Here is a 22,712-nt window from a genome sequence, read left to right as displayed (position 1 = left end):
AGACTCCAGCCACCCTAGTCATAGACTGTTCTCTCTGCTACAAGTGGTACCGGAGTGCCAAGTCTAGGTCCAAGAGGCTTCTAAAGAGCTTCTACCCCACAAGCCATAAGACCCCTGAACATCTAATCAAATGGCTACCCAGACTATCTGCATTGCCTCCCCCCATCTTTTATGCTGCTGCTACTCTCTGTTATTATCGATGCATAATCACGTTAATAACTCTACCTACATGTACATATTACCTCAATTACCTCGACTAACCGGTGCCTCCGCACATAGACTCTGTACCGGTACCCCCTGTATATAGCCTCGCTATTGTTATTTTACTGCTGCTCTTTAATCATTTGTTACTTTCATTTCTTTTTTTGGTGGTATTTTTAAAACTGCATTGTTGGTTAAGGGCAAGTAAGCATTTCACTGTATGGTTGTATTCGGAACATGTGACAAATAGAATTTGATTTGATTTATTCACACCCCTGAGTCGATACTTTGTAGAAGCACCTTTGCCACAGCTGTGAGTCTTTCTGGGTAAGTCTCTTAGAGCCTTCCGCAGGTGGATTGTGCAACATTTTCCCATTATTCTTTTCAAAATTCTTCAAGCTCGGTCAAATTGGTTCATTGCTCGACATTGGATCATTGCTAGACAACCATTTTCAGGTCTTGCTATAGATTTGCAGGTAGATTTTAAGTCAAAACTGTAACTCGGCCACTCAGGAACATTCATTTGGTAATTCACTTGGTAAGCAACTCCAGTGTATATTTGGCCTTGTGTTTTAGGTTAGTGTCCTGCTGAAAGGTGAATTCATCTCCCAGTGGAAAGCAGACTGAACCAGTTTTTCCTCTGTCAATTAGATTAGTATTGTGGAGTAACTACAATGTTGTTGATCCATCCTCAGTTTTCTCATATCACAGCCATTAAACTCTGCAACTGTTTTAAAGTCACAATTGGCCTCATGGTGAAATCCCTGAACGGTGTCCTTCCTCTCCGGCAACTGAGTTAGGAAGAACCGCTGTATCTTTGTAGTGACTGGGTGTATTGATACACCATCCAAAGTGGAATGAAGAACTTCACCATGCTTGTTTTTTTTACCCATCTACCAATAGGTGCCCTTCTTTGCGATGCATTGAAAACCTCCCTGGTCTTTGTCATTGAATCTGTGTTTGAAAATCACTGCTCAACTGAGGGACCTTACAGATAATTGTATATGTGGGGTACAGAGATGAGGTAGTCATTCAAAAATCATGTTAAAACACTATTATTACACATAGAGTGAGTCCATGCAACTTATTATGTGACTCGTTAAGCACATTATTATTCCTGAACTTATTTAGGCTTGCCATAACAAAGGGGTTGAATATTTATTGAATCAAGACATTTCAGCTTTACATTTTTTATTAATAATAATAATAATAAAAAATGAAAAACATAATTCCACTTTGACATTATGGGGTATGTGTGTATGCAAATGACAAAAAAAACATCTAAATGTAATCCATTTTAAATTCAGGCTGTAACACAACATAAATGTGGGAAAGTCCAAAGATGTGCCATGATTGGGTCGCATTCATAGATTTAGAACAAAAAGACTGGGAACCAGTCTGGCAACCAAACCGATAGAACGAACGACCAGCCAGCTTGGGTAGCAACCCTAGATTTGTGTCTGGACTGTATCTCGTGGAATGATGAAATAGTATGAATAAATTCATCAAAATACATTTTTTAATGAAAATATGTCAATCATTATTTGAATACGATGATAACCCTTACAAAAGTGATATTGCCCTAGAAGCCGGTGTTTGGAGGATATATTGGCACGGTTGGCCGGCCAATAAAGTTGTATTGAATATCCTCCAAACACCGGCTTCTCAGCCATTATCAAGGTGTACAAAATCTACACCCTGACACAGCATCATAGAAGCAGAGACAGAGATACAAATTATTCATTACCGGTGACCATTTCTCACTGGAAATAGTGGTATCTACTCCAATTCCACTTAGTTGCCTTGGTGACGTGTGTCGGAAAGCAGGCAGCACAAAACCACCCTGCACCCACCGTTGAATACCATACAAAAACCACATTACCCCAAAATAAGTACCTTACAGCCATGTGCCTTACCTGCCAATGAGGAGGAACTCTCCTCCAGCCACACCCAGACGTCTCATGGCCATGAGGAGGCCGCGCACGGTCATGCCCTCGCAAAAACACACCACCACGCGGGCCTTGGGCAGACGTTCACGGAGTTTCTTAAGCAGGCGGTCAAAGTGTTTCTCCCCGGCGTTGCTGTAGATCTTGTCAGAGTGGGCGATGCACAGACCCTCCTGGGAGGCCAGCTCCTTGAAGGCCTCCATGCCACTCTCCCCGTAGTTTCCTAGGGTGGAGGGATGAACCGATGGGTTAATCACCACTTGACACACAAAATGACTGACGAGGAGTCACCATTTTGGAGCAGGAAAAGGAAAAACATCCTCATCATTGATCTACAATGGAGGCTTTGTCGTTATAGAAAACAAGACCTACATAAAAAGTCACCATCGAGGACTGGGGAACAATGGTAGCACAGAGTCATCATGAGAAAGTATATAGTCAATGAGCATTACTTTTCATTTCTACCAAGCCTCTCAATCTATTTCACTGAGTTGTAACTAACTGTCTATACTTTTCATTTCAACCAAGCCTCTCAATCTATTTCACTGAGTTGTAGCTAACTGTCAGTCTTTCTCTATACACTTCATCAAGGCCCTGCAGGCTGACAGTTACTGGATTCAGCCACACTAAAATGGAAAACTCACTAGAAACGGACGGGCGGAGCAAGCGGAGCGAGGTGGGTGGAAAGGATGGGACAGGCAGAGACTGTATGTTAGCAGGATAGTCCATATCTCTAATCACCTTTGCTGATAGCGATGTTGTGTTTCCATAAGTGGATGATTTGGTCATATTTAGCATGTATGGCAACGCTTCAACCCTTAGCTAGCTCTTCCAATTAAAATAAGCTTGAAAAAAGTGAATGACATTTTATTTTTTTATTTTGTGTGACAAGTGCCAGCAATAGAAAGCCAAAATAGAGAGACGAGTTGTAACGATCTGAGTGTAGTGGGTGAGGAGTCAAGCGCATGAAGCAGAGAGTTCAGGTGAGTGCTATTTTAATGCACCGACAAACGGCAAACATTTGCCAACCCTCACGAACACACAGGGCGTAATGAACAAACAAATGCCCCCAAACAGGGGGACTTAAACGGTCCAGGGAAAACCCACAAATTGGGAAAACACAAAACCCATAGACGTGCACACAAGTACACTAAACAGATGGTCACAATAATTAATCCCGCACAAGGAACTCTGCGGGCCGGCTGACTAATAAAGCCTTACTACCTAATTCAAAACAGGTGCACTCAATCAACACATAAGGAGGGGGAGGAAATAATCAGTAGCAGCTAGTAGGCCGGCGACGACGACCGCCGAGCGCCACCCGAACGGGAAGGGGAGTGTCCTTCGGTCGGAGTCGTGACACGAGTTCTAATTGAGCAAGGCGTCAATGAGGACAAACTGCCCGCCCGGCTTCGGTTGGGTCATTATAATTCAAAACAATGCATTCTAAAATAAATCACACACACACGCCTCACACACTCGCCGTTCGGGAGTTTAGGCTAAAACTACTGTCGTAGTCTGATGACTGTGACACGTCAGGCTGTGAATGACTGTGACTGTGCTGCAGTCCATATCCATCCTCTGATATAACCAGATAAAAAGGGAGTCAAGTGGCTACTGATCACAATCAGGGATGCTGAATGGGGTAGAGAGTGCTGCTATATTTGCCTATGATGACATCCTAATCAAGCTCTGCAAAGCTGTCTTATTTTACATGTGTAACCTTTATTTAACTAGGCAAGTCAGTTAAAAACAAATTCTTATTGACAATGACGGCCTACACCGACATACATACATAGGCTGCGTCTGAAATTGCATCATATTCCCTATGTAGTGCACTGCTTTTGACCAGAGCCAAAAGTACTGCACTATAGAGGATATGGTGCCACTTTGGACACAGCCCTAGTTGTGCACAGAGGAGGCTGTTTTATTGTGTATATTCAAAGTGCTTGCTTCAATCAAAGATGTTGTCTGCAATGTTAATGCAGTGCTTTCATGGCCTTGACACACACCTGTCTCATTCTGAAAAATTGAGGCATCTTCCTGAGCACATTGTGCTCTTTTGACAGTATGATTGTGCTTGAAAAGGGAAAAGAGGTCTGAATTGGCAACACACTAATGCATTACCCGAGGGATGCTATTAGACTGGGCCACAATTGTTAGTTTTCCAACATAGCCTTTGATGATATTTTGAATGGCCTCGTTTTATTTTCCTGATGGCAAATGGGAATCATGATATCCAATTATTTTTCTCTTTCGATTGAGGTTGGAGGGTGGGATGGATGGATGAAAGCAGGCAGAGGTATATTGACACCCGTTCACTGAAACGATTTATGTTAATCTAGCCAGGTAATTTATGCAATCGCAGATCCTTAGCTGTTGCTATGGGCAACATGCTGCATGTTTACTTGTCTTAGGTGGTGGAGAGAGATGGCTGCATGGGGAGGTGCTGTCTGTCGTTGTGACTGCTGTTTAAAGCTATCTGAACAGGTGAATTCATTTTATGGTTGATCAATTCTAAACCCCTTAAATTCAAAGGATTTCAATTTAAAGATTTCTGTCTAGCAAGAGACATTTTAGTCACATTTTTCATATCAATTAACACATTTACTAAATGTTTTAACTCACAGCCCCCACAATTTTCACAACAACAACAACCATTCCTCAAAGTGCACAAAATAAGATTTACCTTACCATACACTCAATATTATACCTAGCAGGCATGGTGAAGGTCAGATCCCTAGCACCCCCTAGCTGTACCTCATGGCACTTCACCTCCTGGCTCTGCCTGCATGCCCTTCAACCTGACCGTGACCCCTGAATTTTTGTGATTCCCCTACTAGTTTCTAGGGTCTGCCTTTACAAGGTGATCCAGAGTTCAACCCTCCCGTTAGGGCCTGTCTATCACATATCCCTCTAACAATTCCCAGAATTCATCAGTGGCCACTACAGAGCAGAGATGCACTCTGCCTTTCAATCATTACCTGATCACTCCATTGGTTACATTTCACTGAGGTTTAGGCTGAGGAGTCTCGGCTAATGGCTAATGGCAGAGATTTACATGTAACTACAATTTAGCCATCTTCACATTTAATTTGATCTTCTCCCAATTACAGTTGTGGTAAAACTGGTGAAAGAGTTTTATGTGATTCAAACTTAAGCGTTGTAGAGTGCTACTGGTATATGAACTATTTCAGCACCATGGACAGTGCACTGACAAACTCCACCGATAACACATTCAGACAGGTGCTGCTGAGAAGCTAATGTGGGCTGCTATTGCGATGTGCTGATATTTCCAGCGTTGAGGGGCATTGCCAGAGGTGAAATCCCTCACAACCATGGGTTAAATGTGATGGAAACACACTCAACACAGTAATTCCTCTACATCTGAACAGAAATAACACACTTGGGAGTTTATTTCTATCTATATCCATAACAGGGGGAGACGTTTGGAGGTATTGATTACACCCATAGAATTATAATTACTAGAGCAGACATTTCTTTCAAGTGTTATGTAAATGGGTGGACCAGACGGATTCTATTTATATGATTCCTCGCATAGAGATACATTACCTGTAACCCCAACCTGATAGTACGCCACACAGCACAATAACAACAAATACAGGGGGGAAATAGTCCATTAGTGCCCCTGTTAAATATGGACAGGCTGGTTGATTAATTAAGACATGCTTAGAAATGCAAATAATGAAGATGATGGAGCCCGCCTGTTATTTTCTAATGGAATAGAATTAGCATCAAATTAAACATCCTGGGAGAGAGAGAGAAAGAGAGGGAGGGAGGAGAGAGAGAGCAGTGCTGACTGATTATCTTTTCTATCTAGCGTCCAATCTAATTGTCTCTAAAATAAATAGATCCAAATAAACACCAAAATGCATTTTCAGGCAGAGAACATTGACAAAAATACGACTGAATTGTGGCTTGAGAGATTGGATGCGTTGCTGGACTGTGGATGTGATAAAAGGCAGAAGAACAGATTGTTGTGACGTACATCCAATATAGGTCACAGCCCCATATTTTACCTGGGGTGTGTGTATGAATAGTTATATTGCACAGGATATATAGGTTTGTCTGGAGAGAGGGAATTCCAGTTTAACAGTTTACCTTCAATGCAATGCACACGGAAGCACATACAGGGAGGACACAAAGTTAGGAGCAAGTGCTTAACTGTTTACAAACCACGCTCACAATCCACCACCATATAAATAGCTAGGCCTATTTGTCATAATCCCAGATTTTTCAAACCCAAACAGAGACAAGACAAAATCAATTTGACAGCATGTGCAAAACCTCTCCAAATCTGTGCTAGTCCGACTATGCCTACTTGTCTAATCCTATCCTAGAAGTTGAACCCTGTTTTGAGTGAGTTGAGCGACTCACCCTCTGTGTGCACCGCAGACACATAGGTCCAGTTGTAGCGCTTGACTATGTCCAGCATGGCCCTGGCCTGGAGCGTGTCAGAGGGCACGACCCGCAGGAAGTACTTAAAGAGCGTCTTGTCACTCAGGTCGATACTGGTCGCGGAATAAGCAATCTGGGGGATGTTGAAGAGCTGCAGCAGGTTCTGCACCTGGATAGCCACGGAGCTTGAGCCCGGCCCGATCACCCCAGCAATGGGCTTCTTGGAGGGCGGGGGCTGGTTAGATGGCGTCCCATCGATGCACCACTTGGAGCCGTCCTTGTCGTCCCGGATGGAGATGAGGGAATCCCGGATGAACTCGATGCTCTGCTCCAGGGCCACAGAGGAGTGCCAGCAGGAGTCCCGGATCTCACAGCCCAGGCTGATGTTGGGGAGCAGGAAAGGGTCGGCGTTGATCCTGTCCAGGGTGTGGAACATGGCCTCCACCCGCTGGATGCCATACTGCTCACGGACATCCCCGCACTTTCGGTCGGCCACTTTTTCGGCGGACGGCTGGTGGTGGACGGAGAAGAGGGCCCCGATTATCACGTCTCCATCCATCCGGGCCACGGAGCGGGGAGTGGCCCGCGGGACCGCCGATCGCTCAAAGATGCTGCTTTTGTGGGACAGCACGAGTACATCAAAGAATAGTGTCGGGAGACACAGGAGCATGAGGAAAGCCATCTTTACGCTTGCCATATCCCGCATCACGTGAGCGGCGCCAGCTACGCGGGCATACTATCTGCTCCTGGCAGTTGAGCAGGAACGTTGGCTGTCTCTCAGTATATCCACGTTTAACCCAGTGACCATGATTTGGGAACACAGCGTCCCGAGCATATCCAAACACACCTGAAGAGAGATCAAAACACACTGTCATAAAATATCAAGCAAGAATGTGAAGGCAGCAACAGATATGCAACGTTTCAATTATCATATAGTCTCTACATTACATGGGTTTGAAAATAATGGTGGCCCTCACAATGAACAGGAGGATATTCTTGGATTGATGAGGTTCATAGCCTATTAGCCAACACACCGTTCCTTCTAGAAATAAGGCTTACCCATTTGCAAACTATATATACTATCATTAATATAAGGCTTACCCCTTTGCAAACTATATATACTATCATTAATCCCATAAAGGGCAATTATGTTATCGCTCCCACCGTCCATTGAGAAACCCGAGCTGCCGAGAAGCCCATTTCAGCACCCTGGAGAGCTCACTAACTCAGCGGATTACTGAGGAAACGCCTTCGTACAGGTAGGTGCTACTGATAAACTATGTATGGTACTGGAGCTATGTGCAGATATTTCCACGGTCGTGAAAGGATCTCATTGAGTTCCTAAACAATCAATGGCAAAGTATATTCCTTTCATTAGACACGACTGAACAAATCCTTGATACCCAGTCTGATGACATGGAGCTTTGAACAACGTTGCACCGAGTCTCGTGGAATTATAATTGAGCATAATTCGAATTTCCAAGACATTGTATCTTGTCATGCTCTGTAAGATCCAATGCGCAGCATGCAATATTTTCCACCGTCAACTATTCGAATTCATCGCCCACATCTCCTCAGTGGCCTGAATCAAAAACATTCAATAAAATGCCATTATCGAAAAAGGATGATTACAAGGTAATCCGTGTCACGAGCATATCAAAACCGACACATGCTCTAGCGTTCACATCTCTTCTCTCAAATGAATTCGGGGAAGAACTTCTGACGTACCTGAATCTGCGAGACATATCGCGTGCCATGCTCCGTCTTCTGTGCCGCGTGGTCCTTGGCTGTGATAGTTGAGTTTGTATTGCTCGAGCGGACGTTTTTTTTCTCTCCTCCAGCGAGATCACGAGAACCCCCACCCCTCCTCGTCTTCTTCTCATTTCTCTCTCTGCCAGTTTGTTACCACATTTCAAAATCCGGGTCATAAAAGCTGCAGTCTTAATAGCGCAAAATTGTAGGCGTTTAAAACCCCACTACAGGTAACTTATTGTTAGTCGTGTCATTATTCATGCCAGGGTTAATCAGCCTGAACCTGAGAGGTGCCGCATTGGAGAGTTAAGCAGTGCGCAAGCCGCTTAGACAGCTGATATAGATGGTGTTTGTCTACAGAATTGTGACCCGGTCCATTACCCCATGCCTCAACTGGACCGTCTCACAGCAACAACACTCAGTGTGAGAATACATTGATTTATTTTGTCAATGGTTGACCAGATAATGGAGGAATCATCAATCAAATTGTACTTTTCTTATTAAGGAATGAGAGTCCAACATTGTACTAGTCCTGGTCTACCCTAGCTAATCTGTCTATAGGCTATATATCTTCTGATCCAATATCTGACCTCTAAATTCGGATGGGTGCCAGATATGTCGACTGACCTGTCTGACTTAAATCCAAATAGTGATATTTTAACGAAGCACCTCAAGGGTAGAAAAACCTATAGTTGAAGTTGAAGACCTTACTTGTAAGCCTAACGTAGAAGATGTAAATTGAGTTAATTGCCGAAGGTCAACAGTGTTAGTCTTCCAAATCGTGGAGAGGTGCTTTGTTTAGAATTGGGTCATTTCTGTGCTATATTCTCTGTGCCATATTCTCTCCACCAAGAAATGGGTTTGGGCGACATATATCAAACAGCGTTAGGAAAAACGAAAAAGGAGTCCACAAGGCTAGAGAGGGCTGCGTTGCGTGGGCACGCCGGGAGCCAGCAGCAGCAGGCGTTTAATAAGTAAACAACCGGCGAGCGCACTAGGACATATCTTCCTGACACGCGCCCTGTGGAGTGTGAACATGGAGAGCAAGCGTAATTATGTGTGTGTCTGAGAGAGTGATAGATAGATAAAATCGAGATGAACAAATCTCTCTCACACACACACACACCGTCACTTATTAGAAACGGATGTCATGCGGTGTTATCCTATATGTAGCCTACTTCTTTGATAGCCTGCTGAGAAGAGTCAACGGGATTTAAGAGATTGGAGGTTATAGAAGATGGTACCCGACCGCCATGAGAAGCGTGACCATAGACCAGACAGATCCATCATAAAACGCACAGAAATAACGTTATAAGTCACTATCACGCAGTCAGTGGTGGAAAAAGTGCACAATTCTCATACTTGAAAAGTAAAGATACCTTAATAGAAAATGACTCCCAGTAAAAAAAAAAGTCACCCAGTAAAATACTTACTTGAGTAAAAGTCTAAAAGTATTTGATTTTAAATATACTTAAGTATCAAAAGTAAATGTAGTTGCTAAAATATACTTAAGTATTAAAAGTAAAAGTAAAAGTATAATTTAAAATTCATTATATTAAGCAAACCAGACGGCACAATTATTTTGTATTTAAAAAAATTTTTTTACGGATAGCGGGGGTAACGCTCCAGCACTCAGACATAATTTAAAAACAAAGCATTTGTGTTTAGTGAGTCTGCCAGATGACAGGTAGTAGGGATGACGTGGGATGTTCTCTTGATAAGTGTGTGAATTGAACCATTTTCTGTCCTGCTAAGCATTCATAATGTAACGAGTACTTTTGGGTGTCAGGGAAAATGCATGGAGTAAAAAGTACATGATTGTATTAAGGAATGTACCGAAGTTAAAGTAGTCAAAAATATAAATAGTAAAGTAAAGTACAGATACCCCCAAAAAACGACTTCAGTAGTACTTTAAAGTATTATTCGTAAGTACTTTACATCACTGCACACAGTGACTGTCCCCCTCAACCATATCCCGTTAGCCTAACAGTCAAGACAGCATGAGTCACTTTAGATGAACCACAGAGCAATGTGGGCCTAGCACAACACCCCTCAATCAGAAATCAATTGACATTGTCTTGAATTCATTTTGTTTGATGGGAAAATACAGTGTCCCTTTACCTATTCCACATGTTTTTGTGTTACAGCCTGAATTCAAAATGGATTAAATCGGTGTGGAAGAACTTGACTGGCCTGCATGCATAGAGCCCTGACCACAATCCCATCATTCACCTTTGGGATTAATTGGAACGCTGACCACAAGCCAGGCTTAATCACCCAACATTAGTGCCTGACATCACTAATGCTCTTGTGGCTGAATGGAAGCAAGTCCCCGCTGCAATGTTCCAACATCTAGTGGAAAGACTTCCCAGAAGAGTTGAGGCTGTTATAGCAGCAAAGGGGGAACCAACTCCATTTTAATGTCCATGACTTTGGAATGAGATGCTCGACGAGCAGGTGTATTCACACCCCTTGGTCAATACATGTTAGAATCACCTTTGGCAGCGATTACAGCTGTGAGTCTATCTGGGTAAGTCTCTAAGAGCTTTGCACACCTGGATTGTACAATATTTTACCATTATTCTTTAAAGAAAATATTCAAGCTCTGTCAAGTTGGTTGTTGATCATTGCTAGACAACCATTTTCAGGTATTGCAATAGATTTTCAAGCAGATTTAAATTAAAACCGTAACTCGGCCACTCTGGAACATTAATTTTCTTCTTGGTAAACAATTCCAGTGTAAATGTGGCCTTGTGTTTAAGGTTATTGTCCTGCTGAAAGGTGAATTCATCTCCCAGTGTCTGGTGGAAAGCAGATTGAACCAGATTTTCCTCTAGGAATTTGCCTCTGCTTAGCTCCTGCTTAGGATTTTTTATCCTGAAAAACTCCCAGATTACAAGCATACCCATAACATAATGCAGCCACCACTATGCTTGAAAATATGGAGAGTGGTACTCAGTAATGTGTTGTATTTAATTTGCCCTAAACAGGACAAAAAGTGAATTGCTTTGCTACATTTTATTTTGTTATACTTTAGTGCCGTGTTGCAAACAGGATGCATGTTTTGGAATATTTGTATTATGTACCTTCTTCCTTCTTTTCATTCTGTCAATTAGGTTAGGATTGTGGATTAACTACAATGTTGCTGATCCATCCTCAGTTTTTTCCTATCACAGCCATTCAACTGAAATCCCCAAGCGGTTTCCTTCCTCTCTGACAACAAAGTTAAGAAGGATGCCTGTATCTTTGTAGTGACTGGGTTTATTGAAACACCATCCAAAGTGTAATTAATAACTTCATCATTCTTAAAAGGAATATTCAATGTCTGCATTTTTTTTACCCATCTACCAATAGGTGCCTTTCTTTGCAAAGCATTGGAAAACCTCCCTGGTCTTTCTCGTTGAATCTGTGTTTGAAATTCACTGCTCGACTGAGGGACCTTACATATAATTGTATGTGTAGGGTACAGAGATGAGGTTGTCATTCAAAAATCATGTTAAGCACTATTATTGCACACAGAGTGAGTCCATGCAACTTATTATGTGACTCGTTAAGCACATTTTTACTCCTGAACTGATATAGGCTTGCCATAACAAAGTGGTTGAATACTTATTGACTCAAGACATTTCCACTTCTTATTTTAAATTAATTTGTAAAAAATAATAATCTAAAAACATAATTCCATTTTGACATTATGGGCTATTGTGTGTAGGCCAGTGACAAACAAATCTCAATTTCATCCATTTTAAATTCAGGCTGTAACACAACAAAATGTGGAAAAAGTCAAGGCACAAAAAACCCTACTCTTATCCACAGATTCAAATTAGTTTCAGGCATCATGAATTGGTCATGGCCAGATTTGATTCTTAGTAGCAGGTTAGGAGAATTTATGCAGAAAGTTAGAAGAATTAACATAGCAGGTTAGGAGAATTAGGTTAAGGTTTGATGTTAATTTGGCAATAGCTGGATCCCTTTTATCCATGACTTCATGTGAAATGTGGACAATTTCAGCGCCAACAACAGCTCCTTCAATATACTTATTTTTGAAAGCAACAGACTGCCCTCTAGTGTTCGACAAATAACGTTCTAAACGTCTGAGAGCAGACTTGCTAATGACACAATTTCGCCCTCTTGTGGTTATATCAATACTATGCATGTCACTCTCTTGGCTAAGAGAGACTGACTGCATCACATCTTATTTTTATAAGAAACACGAATGTATTGGACATACCAAATTCTTTGCATAAATACCACACCAGACATGCCACCAGGGGTATTTTCACAGTCCCCAGGTCCAGAACAAATTCAAGGAAACAGTATTACACAGTCATGATCGCATGACATCTCATATTGCACAAGTGAACAGCAAACCTGCTATCAAAAAAACAAATAAAGCAACACCTTATGGCAAAATGCCTCACCCCTATCCCATGTGACCTACTTGATGTGTGTAAAGTATGTACTGACATGCCTACACTATATGCAACTGATAGATGGACACACACGCACACTACATGTTAGTGTTTTTAAATGGACCCCAGTAAAACTAGCTGTCGCCATTGGCGTTGACTAATGGGGATCCTAATCAAATCAAAATAGCTTCAACCATCCTTTGGCCTACACACACAGACACTGACACAAAGTCATCATAGGTCTCACAATTTGACAGGTGTTTAGCCTAAATAATAAATGTCATGAAAATGTACACATTTTTACTGATAAAGACAAACGCCTAATCATCAAATAGGCTACAGTCAGATAGTTTCAGGCTTGCTATTCATTATGAAAAAGTACTCTGGGTCTATGTTTTGCCTCAACCAAGTTTACGAACTAGGCTAACTTTTAATAGGCTACTTTAATTTTTAGCCTACAGTGAAAAAAATGCCAATGAAGATGCCGACTGAGTGAGTCTACAACCCAAGGGAGCATCCCACGCAGACCCCAGACAGATGCGACCCGGTCACCCGTATCCCGGGGCTCCTCTGTGCTTGATATGTTTGAGTTATGAGTCAGGTCCACCCTGCGCTCCACAACACAAAAAAACTTTTATGGAGACTAGACACTATGACACTGTCACCGCTGCTGCCCTAGGGTCGTAAGAGCTGATATTGATCCAGACTAACAGCGACATTTTGAGGGATAGGGAGGGAGGCGTCGTGGAGTAGGTGCTCGGGGGGAGCTCAGTGTTTTTCGAGTTCCTTTGAGGTTAAAGGATGACATAGTCCAGATACAGCTCCTATTATTAAAGAACGGTCCCCCTGATAATTACCCTATTATAGCTTACATCCGGGTCTCTGCAACATAGGGGCAAATGTCCAAGGAAAATAGCTTAGACTGCCTACATCAAGTGAAGGAAACTGTGAAGTTATGTCGTCTTCTTGCCTTGCCTTCTTTTTCTGTGGCCTGAAAATGCTATTGTTTTATCCCTCTAAATAATTGATGTCACTATCTAGACCCGACTTGCGAACAAACGGTCTGATCTCAAAACGGGTCATGTTGCCGTTTTATGTCCTGGTGTGCAGTGAAGGCCTATCAATAAATCTTTCACCTTTTTTGAGAGGACAGTCCTCCATGTTCAGCCTCGAGGACAATCCTTCATGTTTGGCCTGACGTCATAGTTGGAACTGTCTTTGAACAGGCGAGTCTACACCCATCCATCAATGTTACACTTGTTATTTCTTTCTGCAATGAGATTGATGGCCCATCCAAACTATTATGGAGACTTTATAGGGTACTAAAGAGATTTTCCAATGAATTGAGATTTAGAAAATGTCATTTTATTGAATAGGTCTACTTCAATCAATGATCCAACATGACTTTATTTAGACCACATGGTAAACCAGGCACGTGCACAGATAGGGATCTACCTGTGCCCGAGTACCTGCCCCTTTGCCCTCCCAGTCGACAGGCTTTACTTGATAATGATCATCCAGTATTGACTATTGGCATTATTTAAAAAATGTTGTGCAGTTCTGTCTCCTTACCTCACTGGAGTCTGTGACATGAAGGTCTACTGGGGATATCTTTGACACAACATTCAACTCCTCCTCCTTAATTTCCTCTTGTTTTTTAAGCACTACTTCAAATATCTCCTCTCGCTTCACAACAGAAGGCATGGCATAGAAACTGGCAGGGATGACCCAGGCAGCACCAGTTTGACATCAGATTCATCCTGTAAATCAATAGATCAAAAACATGTACTGATACAACCATGACGGTTAAATTGATTATTTATGTTTTGGCGTAAATTAATCATGTTTTTAGGGAACTTAAGATAGAGAACTTGCTTTACTGCCTTCTTGTCATGGTCTTGGACACAAGAGTTTGGGTTGTTCTTCCGTTGGCCCATCATCACAGGGTCCAGCAGCACTGACCTCAGGCCTCACCTCTTCCCTCCCACACCACATTGACCCAGCCATGACATGTGGGTCAAATTGAAAGATACCTGTCCTCCTGAACCCATCCTTTACAGTCCTCTCAGTCTAAAAAGCATCATACATCTGCTTCAATACTGTGGCAACCATGTGCATATGGACAAAAACGATATAAGGAGAGAGGATGTCAAATGCATTACAGGAAAACTGCCTTGAAGGGCCTAAAGGACTCCATGGTTAGTGGCTGCTGGAAAGGGGGAAAGTCAGGTGGCAGGTAGATACAGAACAATACCCTCCCTATTCATTGATAATATCAGAGTCAAGCAGATCCTTCTTTCCTTTGAAAATCAGCACAGGCGGAAGGTCCTTCACAGCAAAGCAAAAATAAATCTTATACCACCCCTTGAAACTAATTTTGTCCATATTCCCACTTTCTGATACATAGTGGAAAAATTCATTAGGGTAAAGCGGTGTCAAATAACTTTGGGCCTACCGTTTGAAGATGGTGCTGGGTGATAAGTTACATCTCATTATTTTAATAGATTTTGGAATATTCGATAACAGTTGTTGACATCAACCGCCTGAATTCAATGGAGAGATGTTACGTTACTAGCTTCATGTCATGAAATATGCATAGCCATCTCGAGGCAACTTCGATAGAAAATGTGTTTCACAAAGTTACCGGGATGTCACGTGTCCTACTTATATCAGTAAACTCGTAGCAACCTAAGCATTACACCACTTATATTCGAAATAAACAAATAGTAAATAAGCCGTTACATTTTTTGTTGTTGACCACATTTCGACACTCTCTTATTGACCTCCATACAAAAACTCCTTGTTAGGTGAGCGAAAGAAACGAAACAACCCCACCTGCTGGAGAAGACATATTTTTGGTTGAGTTGGGCCTCTCGCTTCTCCTCTTCCAACGTTATTTATAATAAAGGTTATATGGAGAAATTCGGACCACTCTGAAGTGAAAATACATTATACCTAAACCCTCCCTGAATGCCTGAAAAAAAACAAGTGACCCCCCCTATACCCAAAATTAGAATTAAAACCAAATGGATATCAGAGAACATGTCTACCGTTTAACCTCACTGCTTGGACGGACCAGAGCCTTAGAAATGCAGTTTTAGAAACTGTTCTTCGTCCAGTAAGCATTAGATAGCAAAGCAGGAATTTTGATATCGCACAGGGCTGCGGGCCCTTATTTTATAGTAAAAGCATTACATGACTCTACAATCGTATTTGCAGGTCCAAAAAAATAGCATTTCATAAAAATGGCATGCAATTCTACGTAATTTTACATATTAGCGGAATATAAAATAAAAAAAATCCAGACAAATGACCAAAAATGACAGGCAAATAATGGCCCGAGATATTTGTACCTTGTCAGCTGGGGGGACGTTATTAGGGAGTTAGGACTACATTTCCACCCCAGACAGAGTAGGCCTACTGACACAACAATTTAAGATTCAACTGCTACTACCTACTATTCTTCCGTAGTATAACCCAGCGAGAGGTCACAAGTGTTTCCCTAAAAGCTGTCTGCGTTGTTTGTATTGTACAGAAAGTCAATATCTTAATCAATTGATAGTAACATAATTAGATTACTTCCCAAGCAAAGTCAGCCTCTGAATGTCAAAGAAATTAAACAATGATATTCCCATATGCATCAGAGTATTTTCCTGGTACTTTGCAGCTTGTTTCTAGCATAAAGCGGCGTGGACCAACACGCTGTTATAGATCACTTAATATTATCGGGTCCGTTTTATTTTCTTCAGAATCTTAAACTAACAATGGGTCGGCATGTGTTTTTTGTAATTTTCTTTACTAAAAGGGAGGCCTATGGCATACCATATCATACCCCCTCGACTCAAGTATTGGTTTTAACTTAACAGCCAATCATTGACATGGAGGAATTTACCGAAAAAATCTATGGGATATAGCAGCCTATAGCCTAATTTCGTCTGCCAAACAGGTAGAGCAACCTCTTATTTCTTAAATAGGAAGAAACAGGCTCCAACAAAAAGCCATCAATAACGTTGATTAATACATCATGGACAAGAAACATATTGTTTTTAACTAAATCAATTACAGTAGTAGCAAGCTATCAAAGTTGAGACGGAGGACCGGAGGTCATCTTCGCCCCCCCTTCTCAAACTAGACAGAACATAGGCTATAGGTTAGTTCGCACACAATATATTTAATTTATTGCACTAGGCCTAATAAAAAATAAAAAACGTTGATTATCCTCCTGAACTGCACTACACAGCCCAGCCATTGGTTAAGCAGCATACAATATGTTTTTGATCAGCAAGAGCAGAGCAGGTGAGAGATCAGGGTTGGAATATCCATTGCAGTGTGTAATGCAGCCTAATTTTATTCACACAATCCCAGCAGCTATTTTAGCAATATAACTTTGCTCTGTGCTTCTCAGAGCATGCACTTCGCAGTCTTTTGATTGAGACCACAATAAATAGCTTATAGGCACAACTGATATTGCTTGCCCAGCGGAGAATCAGAGATGAGGAGCTGCATCGGACACACGAATGTATAGCCTAATAAGCAACTCATTCTGAAACACAGAGAAATATTGAAATGTCATCAACTAGAAATTACATTACCCTCCCCTGGACTACTTAAAAGCAATTATAATAATACCAAACCCTCCCCTTGACTGATATTGAAAAAGCATGATCCTCGTCCATTTTCCTCCCGGTAACTATTCTGTAAATATCGATCCGCCCCTTACATTGCAATGAGCCATGCCTGTTCCCGAATCGGATGTTGACGATTTTATCATTACGTGACTGCTGCATGATGACAACTAGACAACTAGCGTCTCAGCTAAACGATACAAGTTCCACATTTGAAGATGCTAATTACGAATCGCATTACTACCTAGCTAATATCAAAACGTGCTATGGACATATGGCATACGACTACTTCGCAGTGAAATAGTCGAAGGAAAACTTCACAGGCCAAACTTCAGGAAAAGGAAAGAACAGCGACTCACATGACAATCATTGTCCAATGGGAACTCATATCTCTCTTTGGGGTTTCCCCTAGTTACCATAGTCACAAAGTCAAAATGGCCTATTTGGTAACATTCATATAAATTAAAATAGACTTTGTGGCTGTGGTAACTAGTGACGAGCTGTAATCATTAGTACAAACAGTCGCAAAACGTTCCTGAAATGAGAGTTTCTATCGGACAAATTCAGGTAGGTCCTTCCCTGTTTCGTTCTATTTGCTTCAGTTTAAGAAACGTTTTGCAAAAAATTTGACATGATGATAATGCCCCTGCGATCGGTTTAGAAGGCGCCAGAGCAGACACACAAGGCAAAGGGAGGTTGGTTGAAAGTCAAGAGAAAAAATGTATAGAAAAAAGTAGTTTATATCCGGCTGTAGCACTGTAAGATAAACGGGAAAGTAACTATGTTTCTATAGTCGTGGAGTTTGAACAACCGGGTCACTAGCTAGCTAGCTTCAGCTTGTTTTCATTTGTTGACAAATCTGGCGAACTAGCGGCTAACTTATGCTTAGTAGCTATCCAGTTCGCCAGTCAAGTTGTTATTATGCTTTTTATTTGGTGTTACAATGACACAACATAGCTAAACTATCACGCTCTTTAGCTTACGTATTGAACTGAGCAAGACAGACCACTTTCCTATCCAAATTATTATTTGATATAAATGTTGCTACTTGCATGATTCTGACGGTGAATTGCTGCATTTTGGTACATTTTCACCCAATTTACTTGTGTAGAAAAAAAGCTAATGATTCTATTTGAAATACTTCTTGTATTGACTGTACTGCATTGTCTGCATCAAAACTATCAAATAAAATGAGGTCCTGTGTATTTTCTCTTTTTCCCCTCACAGAGCTGCTGACTCTCCCGGTCCCACCACCACTCCCAGCTCCACCTTACAACACCCTAAATACTCCACTCCCTTTCTCTTAACGATGGAGCAGCAACATATCCGCTGCGTGACCTGCCCGAGTCAGAGGTGCATGACCAGGCCAGAACCCGGTATCTCCTGTCACCTGCCCCCTAGTCTGTGGGGCCATTTTCCACTCCTACAAAGGGCCGAGCACCTCCTCCTCTGTCCCCTGGAGAGAATGCCCTGCCTGAACAGGGGTTTTGGCTGCCCTGACACTAGTGCAGACCTGGATGCCTGCACACCATGGAGTGGAACAGGTGGGCTATCAGCTGCCTGGATTACACATCATACGAGAGCTTGAGCTGGGGGGTGGAGGAGACAGAGCAGCTGGACATGGCGCTGGCCCTGCAGGACCATTACACACTGATCAAGTCCCTCAAGGTGGTCCCAATGGCGCCCACGGTCGAGAGAAAGCCACCTGTTTTCACCGTAGAGAGCGCGAGTGAGAGCAAGGACACTGCGTTGACAACGCATTCGCCACCCTTGATGAAACAGTCATGACTACCATTGACAACACAATCACCACTACCATTGACGACTCATTCACCACCACCATTGACGACGCAGTCACCACCACCACCATTGACGACGCAGTCACCACCACCACCATTGACGACGCAGTCACCACCACCACCATTGACGACGCAGTCACCACCACCACCATTGACGACCCAGTCACCACCACCACCATTGACGACCCAGTCACCACCACCACCATTGACGACACAGTCACCACCACCACCATTGACGACACAGTCACCACCACCACCATTGACGACACAGTCACCACCAACATTGACGTCCCAGTCACCGCCACTGAGCTTAGCAAAGGATAAAATTGCTAACGGAATAAATGGTTTCAACGAGGACTGGTATAGCAAGCTGTGCTAGTATTTCATCCCTCCACAAGACATAGTCCCGACACAAATCTAAGGTTTCTAAACAAGCCGGCTGGTCGTTCATTCTATCTGTTCGGTTGCCAGAGACGCGAGCCAGTCATTCAGTCTTTGTTCTGTATCTATGGACGCGACCCAGTTGTTAGTTCTAAATGTCCCATTACCTTACTGGCTGTCAACGTTCTTATCCCTTGCTAGCTAGCCAACTACGGCTAATTTACAGTCATGTCGAAAAGTGTAGCCAGAATAACAACAATGTAGCTGCATTTGTTTAAGCTGTTTTCTAGTGACATTTATTTGGTTATATCCCAGAACAATTAGCTAATGGAGGCATTATGCCAGGATTTCACCTGGCATATAAAATGTGTTCTTGCGTTGTTCAGAGGAGCTAGCCAACAACACAGCTTACACAATAACTTGAAATTGAAGCTGGAAAGACTGCAAACTAGCTGCACTTGGTTTCGTTTTACCTGTTTCTTATTGATGTGTCTTTGTATATATTCATAAATGATGCTGCTTCATGATTTTGACTGGCTGAGGAAAGCTGCCTGCCTGTCTGTTCCAAGCGGGCTGTCATGTGCCTTTACCTGAGGAGTTCATGACACGTTCATTACTATGCGACAGCTAGCCGGCTGGAATGCGGATTTAACCAATCAGCATTCAGGATTAGACCCACCCGTTGTATATAACTATATTTACAACCTCGTCTGAGGATTTACATTCCCAGTCTAGGATTTTAAAGTGCCACTGCCACCATATAGGCCTTTCTTATTGTTTGTACAATAGCACTGATGTTGATTCCCTTACCCTATACCCCTTTAAATGTTAACTAGACTGGAGTGAACTTTCCTGCCTTACTAATGCTTTCTTACCTGTTCTGTTCAGGCAGGTGTGGAGATTCAGCACTGCCTTTAGTGAGTGGCGGTTCGGCGAAGTCTCCAGTATGTCTGACCTTCTGAGGAAGTGCCACTACAACACAGTTGAGCACAAGATGGAGGGAGTTCCACTGCCGTCCATGTGCACAGCCAGAGACATATCCCTCTGTCTTGAAACTCTAGGAGCAACACACAACCTTAGTGTAGCTAACAGAGGTTAGGTACTGGTGTCTAATTTGATTCAGGTTTTGATGTTATACATAAAAAAGAATTATTGGAAAAGACTGTCCCATGTTATATTGAGGTTGAAGGGTAAGAGCCTTTTATGTATGACCTTCTTGACACAGTTCCAGTGGCGGTAAAATTGGACCTTTTATTTAACTAGGCAAGTCCGTTAAGAACAAATTCTTATTTTCAAGGACGGTCTAGGACTGTCTAGGAACAGTGGGTTAACTGCCTTGTACAGGGGCAGAACGACAGATTTTTACCTTGTCAGCTCGGGGATTCGAGCTTGCAACCTTTCGGTTACTAGTTTAACGCTCTAACCACTAGGCGACCTGCCGTGTCAATCGAAGGTACTGTTTAACAATTTACCTCGCGTGGTTTGGTGTTTAAATCGTGCCCCTATTTTTGTAACGTGTTTGTCTTGGAGAGAGAAACATGCAAAAGTTTGTTTTATTTACTACTTTTCTGTGAGATACTGACTATACAGAGAAAGAAATACATATTTTCTGTTTGTCTTGTTTGTTACTCATAGCCATGGGATGAGCAAGTTGTTTGCCATATCACACCCTTTTTATGCTAGCACTTTAATGAATTTTGCACTCTTAAACCCATTTTCAATTTACTGAAATCATCCTCCATGAAATTAATCTGAAGGGCAAGTCTGCTCTCTGTGTGGGTTGGACCAGAAAGGGACCACAACACGCAAACTAAAACAGGGAGAGAAGACACAAGGTCCCAATGGACATTTCCCAACGATGCATGTGATTCTGTTGCCATTTAATACAAATAGTCTTTAATACCACCTTTCATGATTTTCCTTGTGCTCTTTGTATTCTGTTTTTTTTATGGTTGTTTTTCTATCATCACCATGAAGCTTCAGTGAATCAGACAAGCTGTTTGAGGTGATTTATTTTATAATTGACAGTACTTATAAAGATGCTTAATCAGGAGACAAATGTTAGTTCAGTCATTAACATGGCCAATGAGGCAAGACTGTTGCCAGCAGCATACCAACCTGCATCCCACTGCTGTCTTGCCTCTGAAGGTCAGCAGGATTGATCCTGGTTGGTCCCTGGATGGGAGACCAGATGCTTCTAGAAGTGGTGTTGGAGAACCAGTAGGAGGCATTCTTTGCTCTGGTATAAAAAAAAAATCCCCTGGGACATTGCCTTGTTGTTGGGTGCTGTCTTTTGAATGGGTGTCCTGACTGTGGTCATTAAACATCACATGACACTTATTGTCATAGTAGGGGTGTTAACCCTGGTGTCCTGGCTAAATTCCAAGTCTGGCCCTCATACCATCATGGCCACCTAATCATCCCCAGCCTCCAGTTGGCACATTCTTCCCAGTAACTGTTCCGCTGGTTGTTGATGTAAATTAGAATCTGTTTTCAGTCAATTTACTGGGTTAAATAAATACAAAATGATCTCTCCAAAGGTTCAATTACACTTTCACTTGAATGCTCATAACTACATCCTGTACTACTGGGCTTGCATGCATTTTTGAATGCTCAATCATATATAATCCATCACGGCCTTGTTCAGGTCATTTAAGGGCATTGTAAAGGGCCCTTCACACCAAGGACAATAGCTATAACGAGAAAAAAATAGTTATAATTCAAGTGAACAGGAGCATTAACACTACAACGATAACTACAAAAAGAGTGAAAAACGATAGCTCTCGTTATTGTTTGGATAACTTTCAGAGCCATTTTTCTCTCGATAAAACATTGAAAACGGGTTTTATTGGCACGTTCTTGATTCTAGGTGTGCGAGGATGATCATGAGGGGAGAAAGCAGAGCGCAAATGAAACGTGTGAGCATATTGGTGGCCACATTCGTTATTGGAAGACTTGGAAAAACGATGATCCACGACAAACAGCGCATGTGAAAGCCATATTTTCTGATGGTAGGCCTATCTGTAAACGCTGATACATCCTGACAAAGTACACATTATGACTGTCCTGCCAATGTGCCTTTTTGGACCTTGTAAACTGAAAATACAAATTACTGATCCAAATGGTTGCCTAGTCAGGCCTAGGGTAGATTATTATTATTATTTCGGAATTTAACAT

The 22,712-nt window shown here is 42.2% G+C and overlaps 1 protein-coding gene and 1 pseudogene across 3 annotated transcripts; one reads left to right on the top strand and one right to left on the bottom strand.

Annotated features, from left to right (window-relative positions):
• Window positions 1-7,403, bottom strand: part of LOC115108031 (metabotropic glutamate receptor 1-like) — a 51,056-nt pseudogene extending 43,653 nt beyond the window's left edge.
• A 10,072-nt stretch (window positions 7,404-17,475) lies between these two features.
• Window positions 17,476-21,440, top strand: LOC115108029 (uncharacterized). 3 transcript variants are annotated; one of them, XM_065008921.1, is made up of 3 exons: window positions 17,476-17,922; window positions 18,583-19,514; window positions 20,424-21,440. In XM_065008921.1, the coding sequence occupies exon 2, from the start codon at window positions 19,140-19,142 to the stop codon at window positions 19,476-19,478; it is 339 nt and encodes a 112-aa protein (XP_064864993.1). In that variant the 5' UTR covers window positions 17,476-17,922; window positions 18,583-19,139; the 3' UTR covers window positions 19,479-19,514; window positions 20,424-21,440. The 3 variants fall into 3 exon arrangements, with proteins under 3 accessions (XP_064864993.1, XP_064864991.1, XP_064864992.1); XM_065008919.1 differs by having other exon boundaries at window positions 17,477-17,922; window positions 18,583-21,440; XM_065008920.1 differs by lacking the exon at window positions 17,476-17,922 and adding an exon at window positions 17,943-18,050 and having other exon boundaries at window positions 18,583-21,440.
• The last annotated feature ends 1,272 nt before the right edge of the window (window positions 21,441-22,712 follow it).

The sequence above is a fragment of the Oncorhynchus nerka genome, linkage group LG24 (assembly GCF_034236695.1).
Source record: "Oncorhynchus nerka isolate Pitt River linkage group LG24, Oner_Uvic_2.0, whole genome shotgun sequence".
Lineage (NCBI taxonomy): Eukaryota > Metazoa > Chordata > Actinopteri > Salmoniformes > Salmonidae > Oncorhynchus > Oncorhynchus nerka.
Note: the sequence above shows the minus strand (reverse complement) of the source record. Positions and strands in the feature narration are given on the sequence as shown.

Coding starts and splice junctions, on each gene's coding strand:
- LOC115108029 (XM_065008921.1), top strand. CDS start 19,140: ATGACTACCATTGACAACACAATCACCACTACCATTGACGACTCATTC.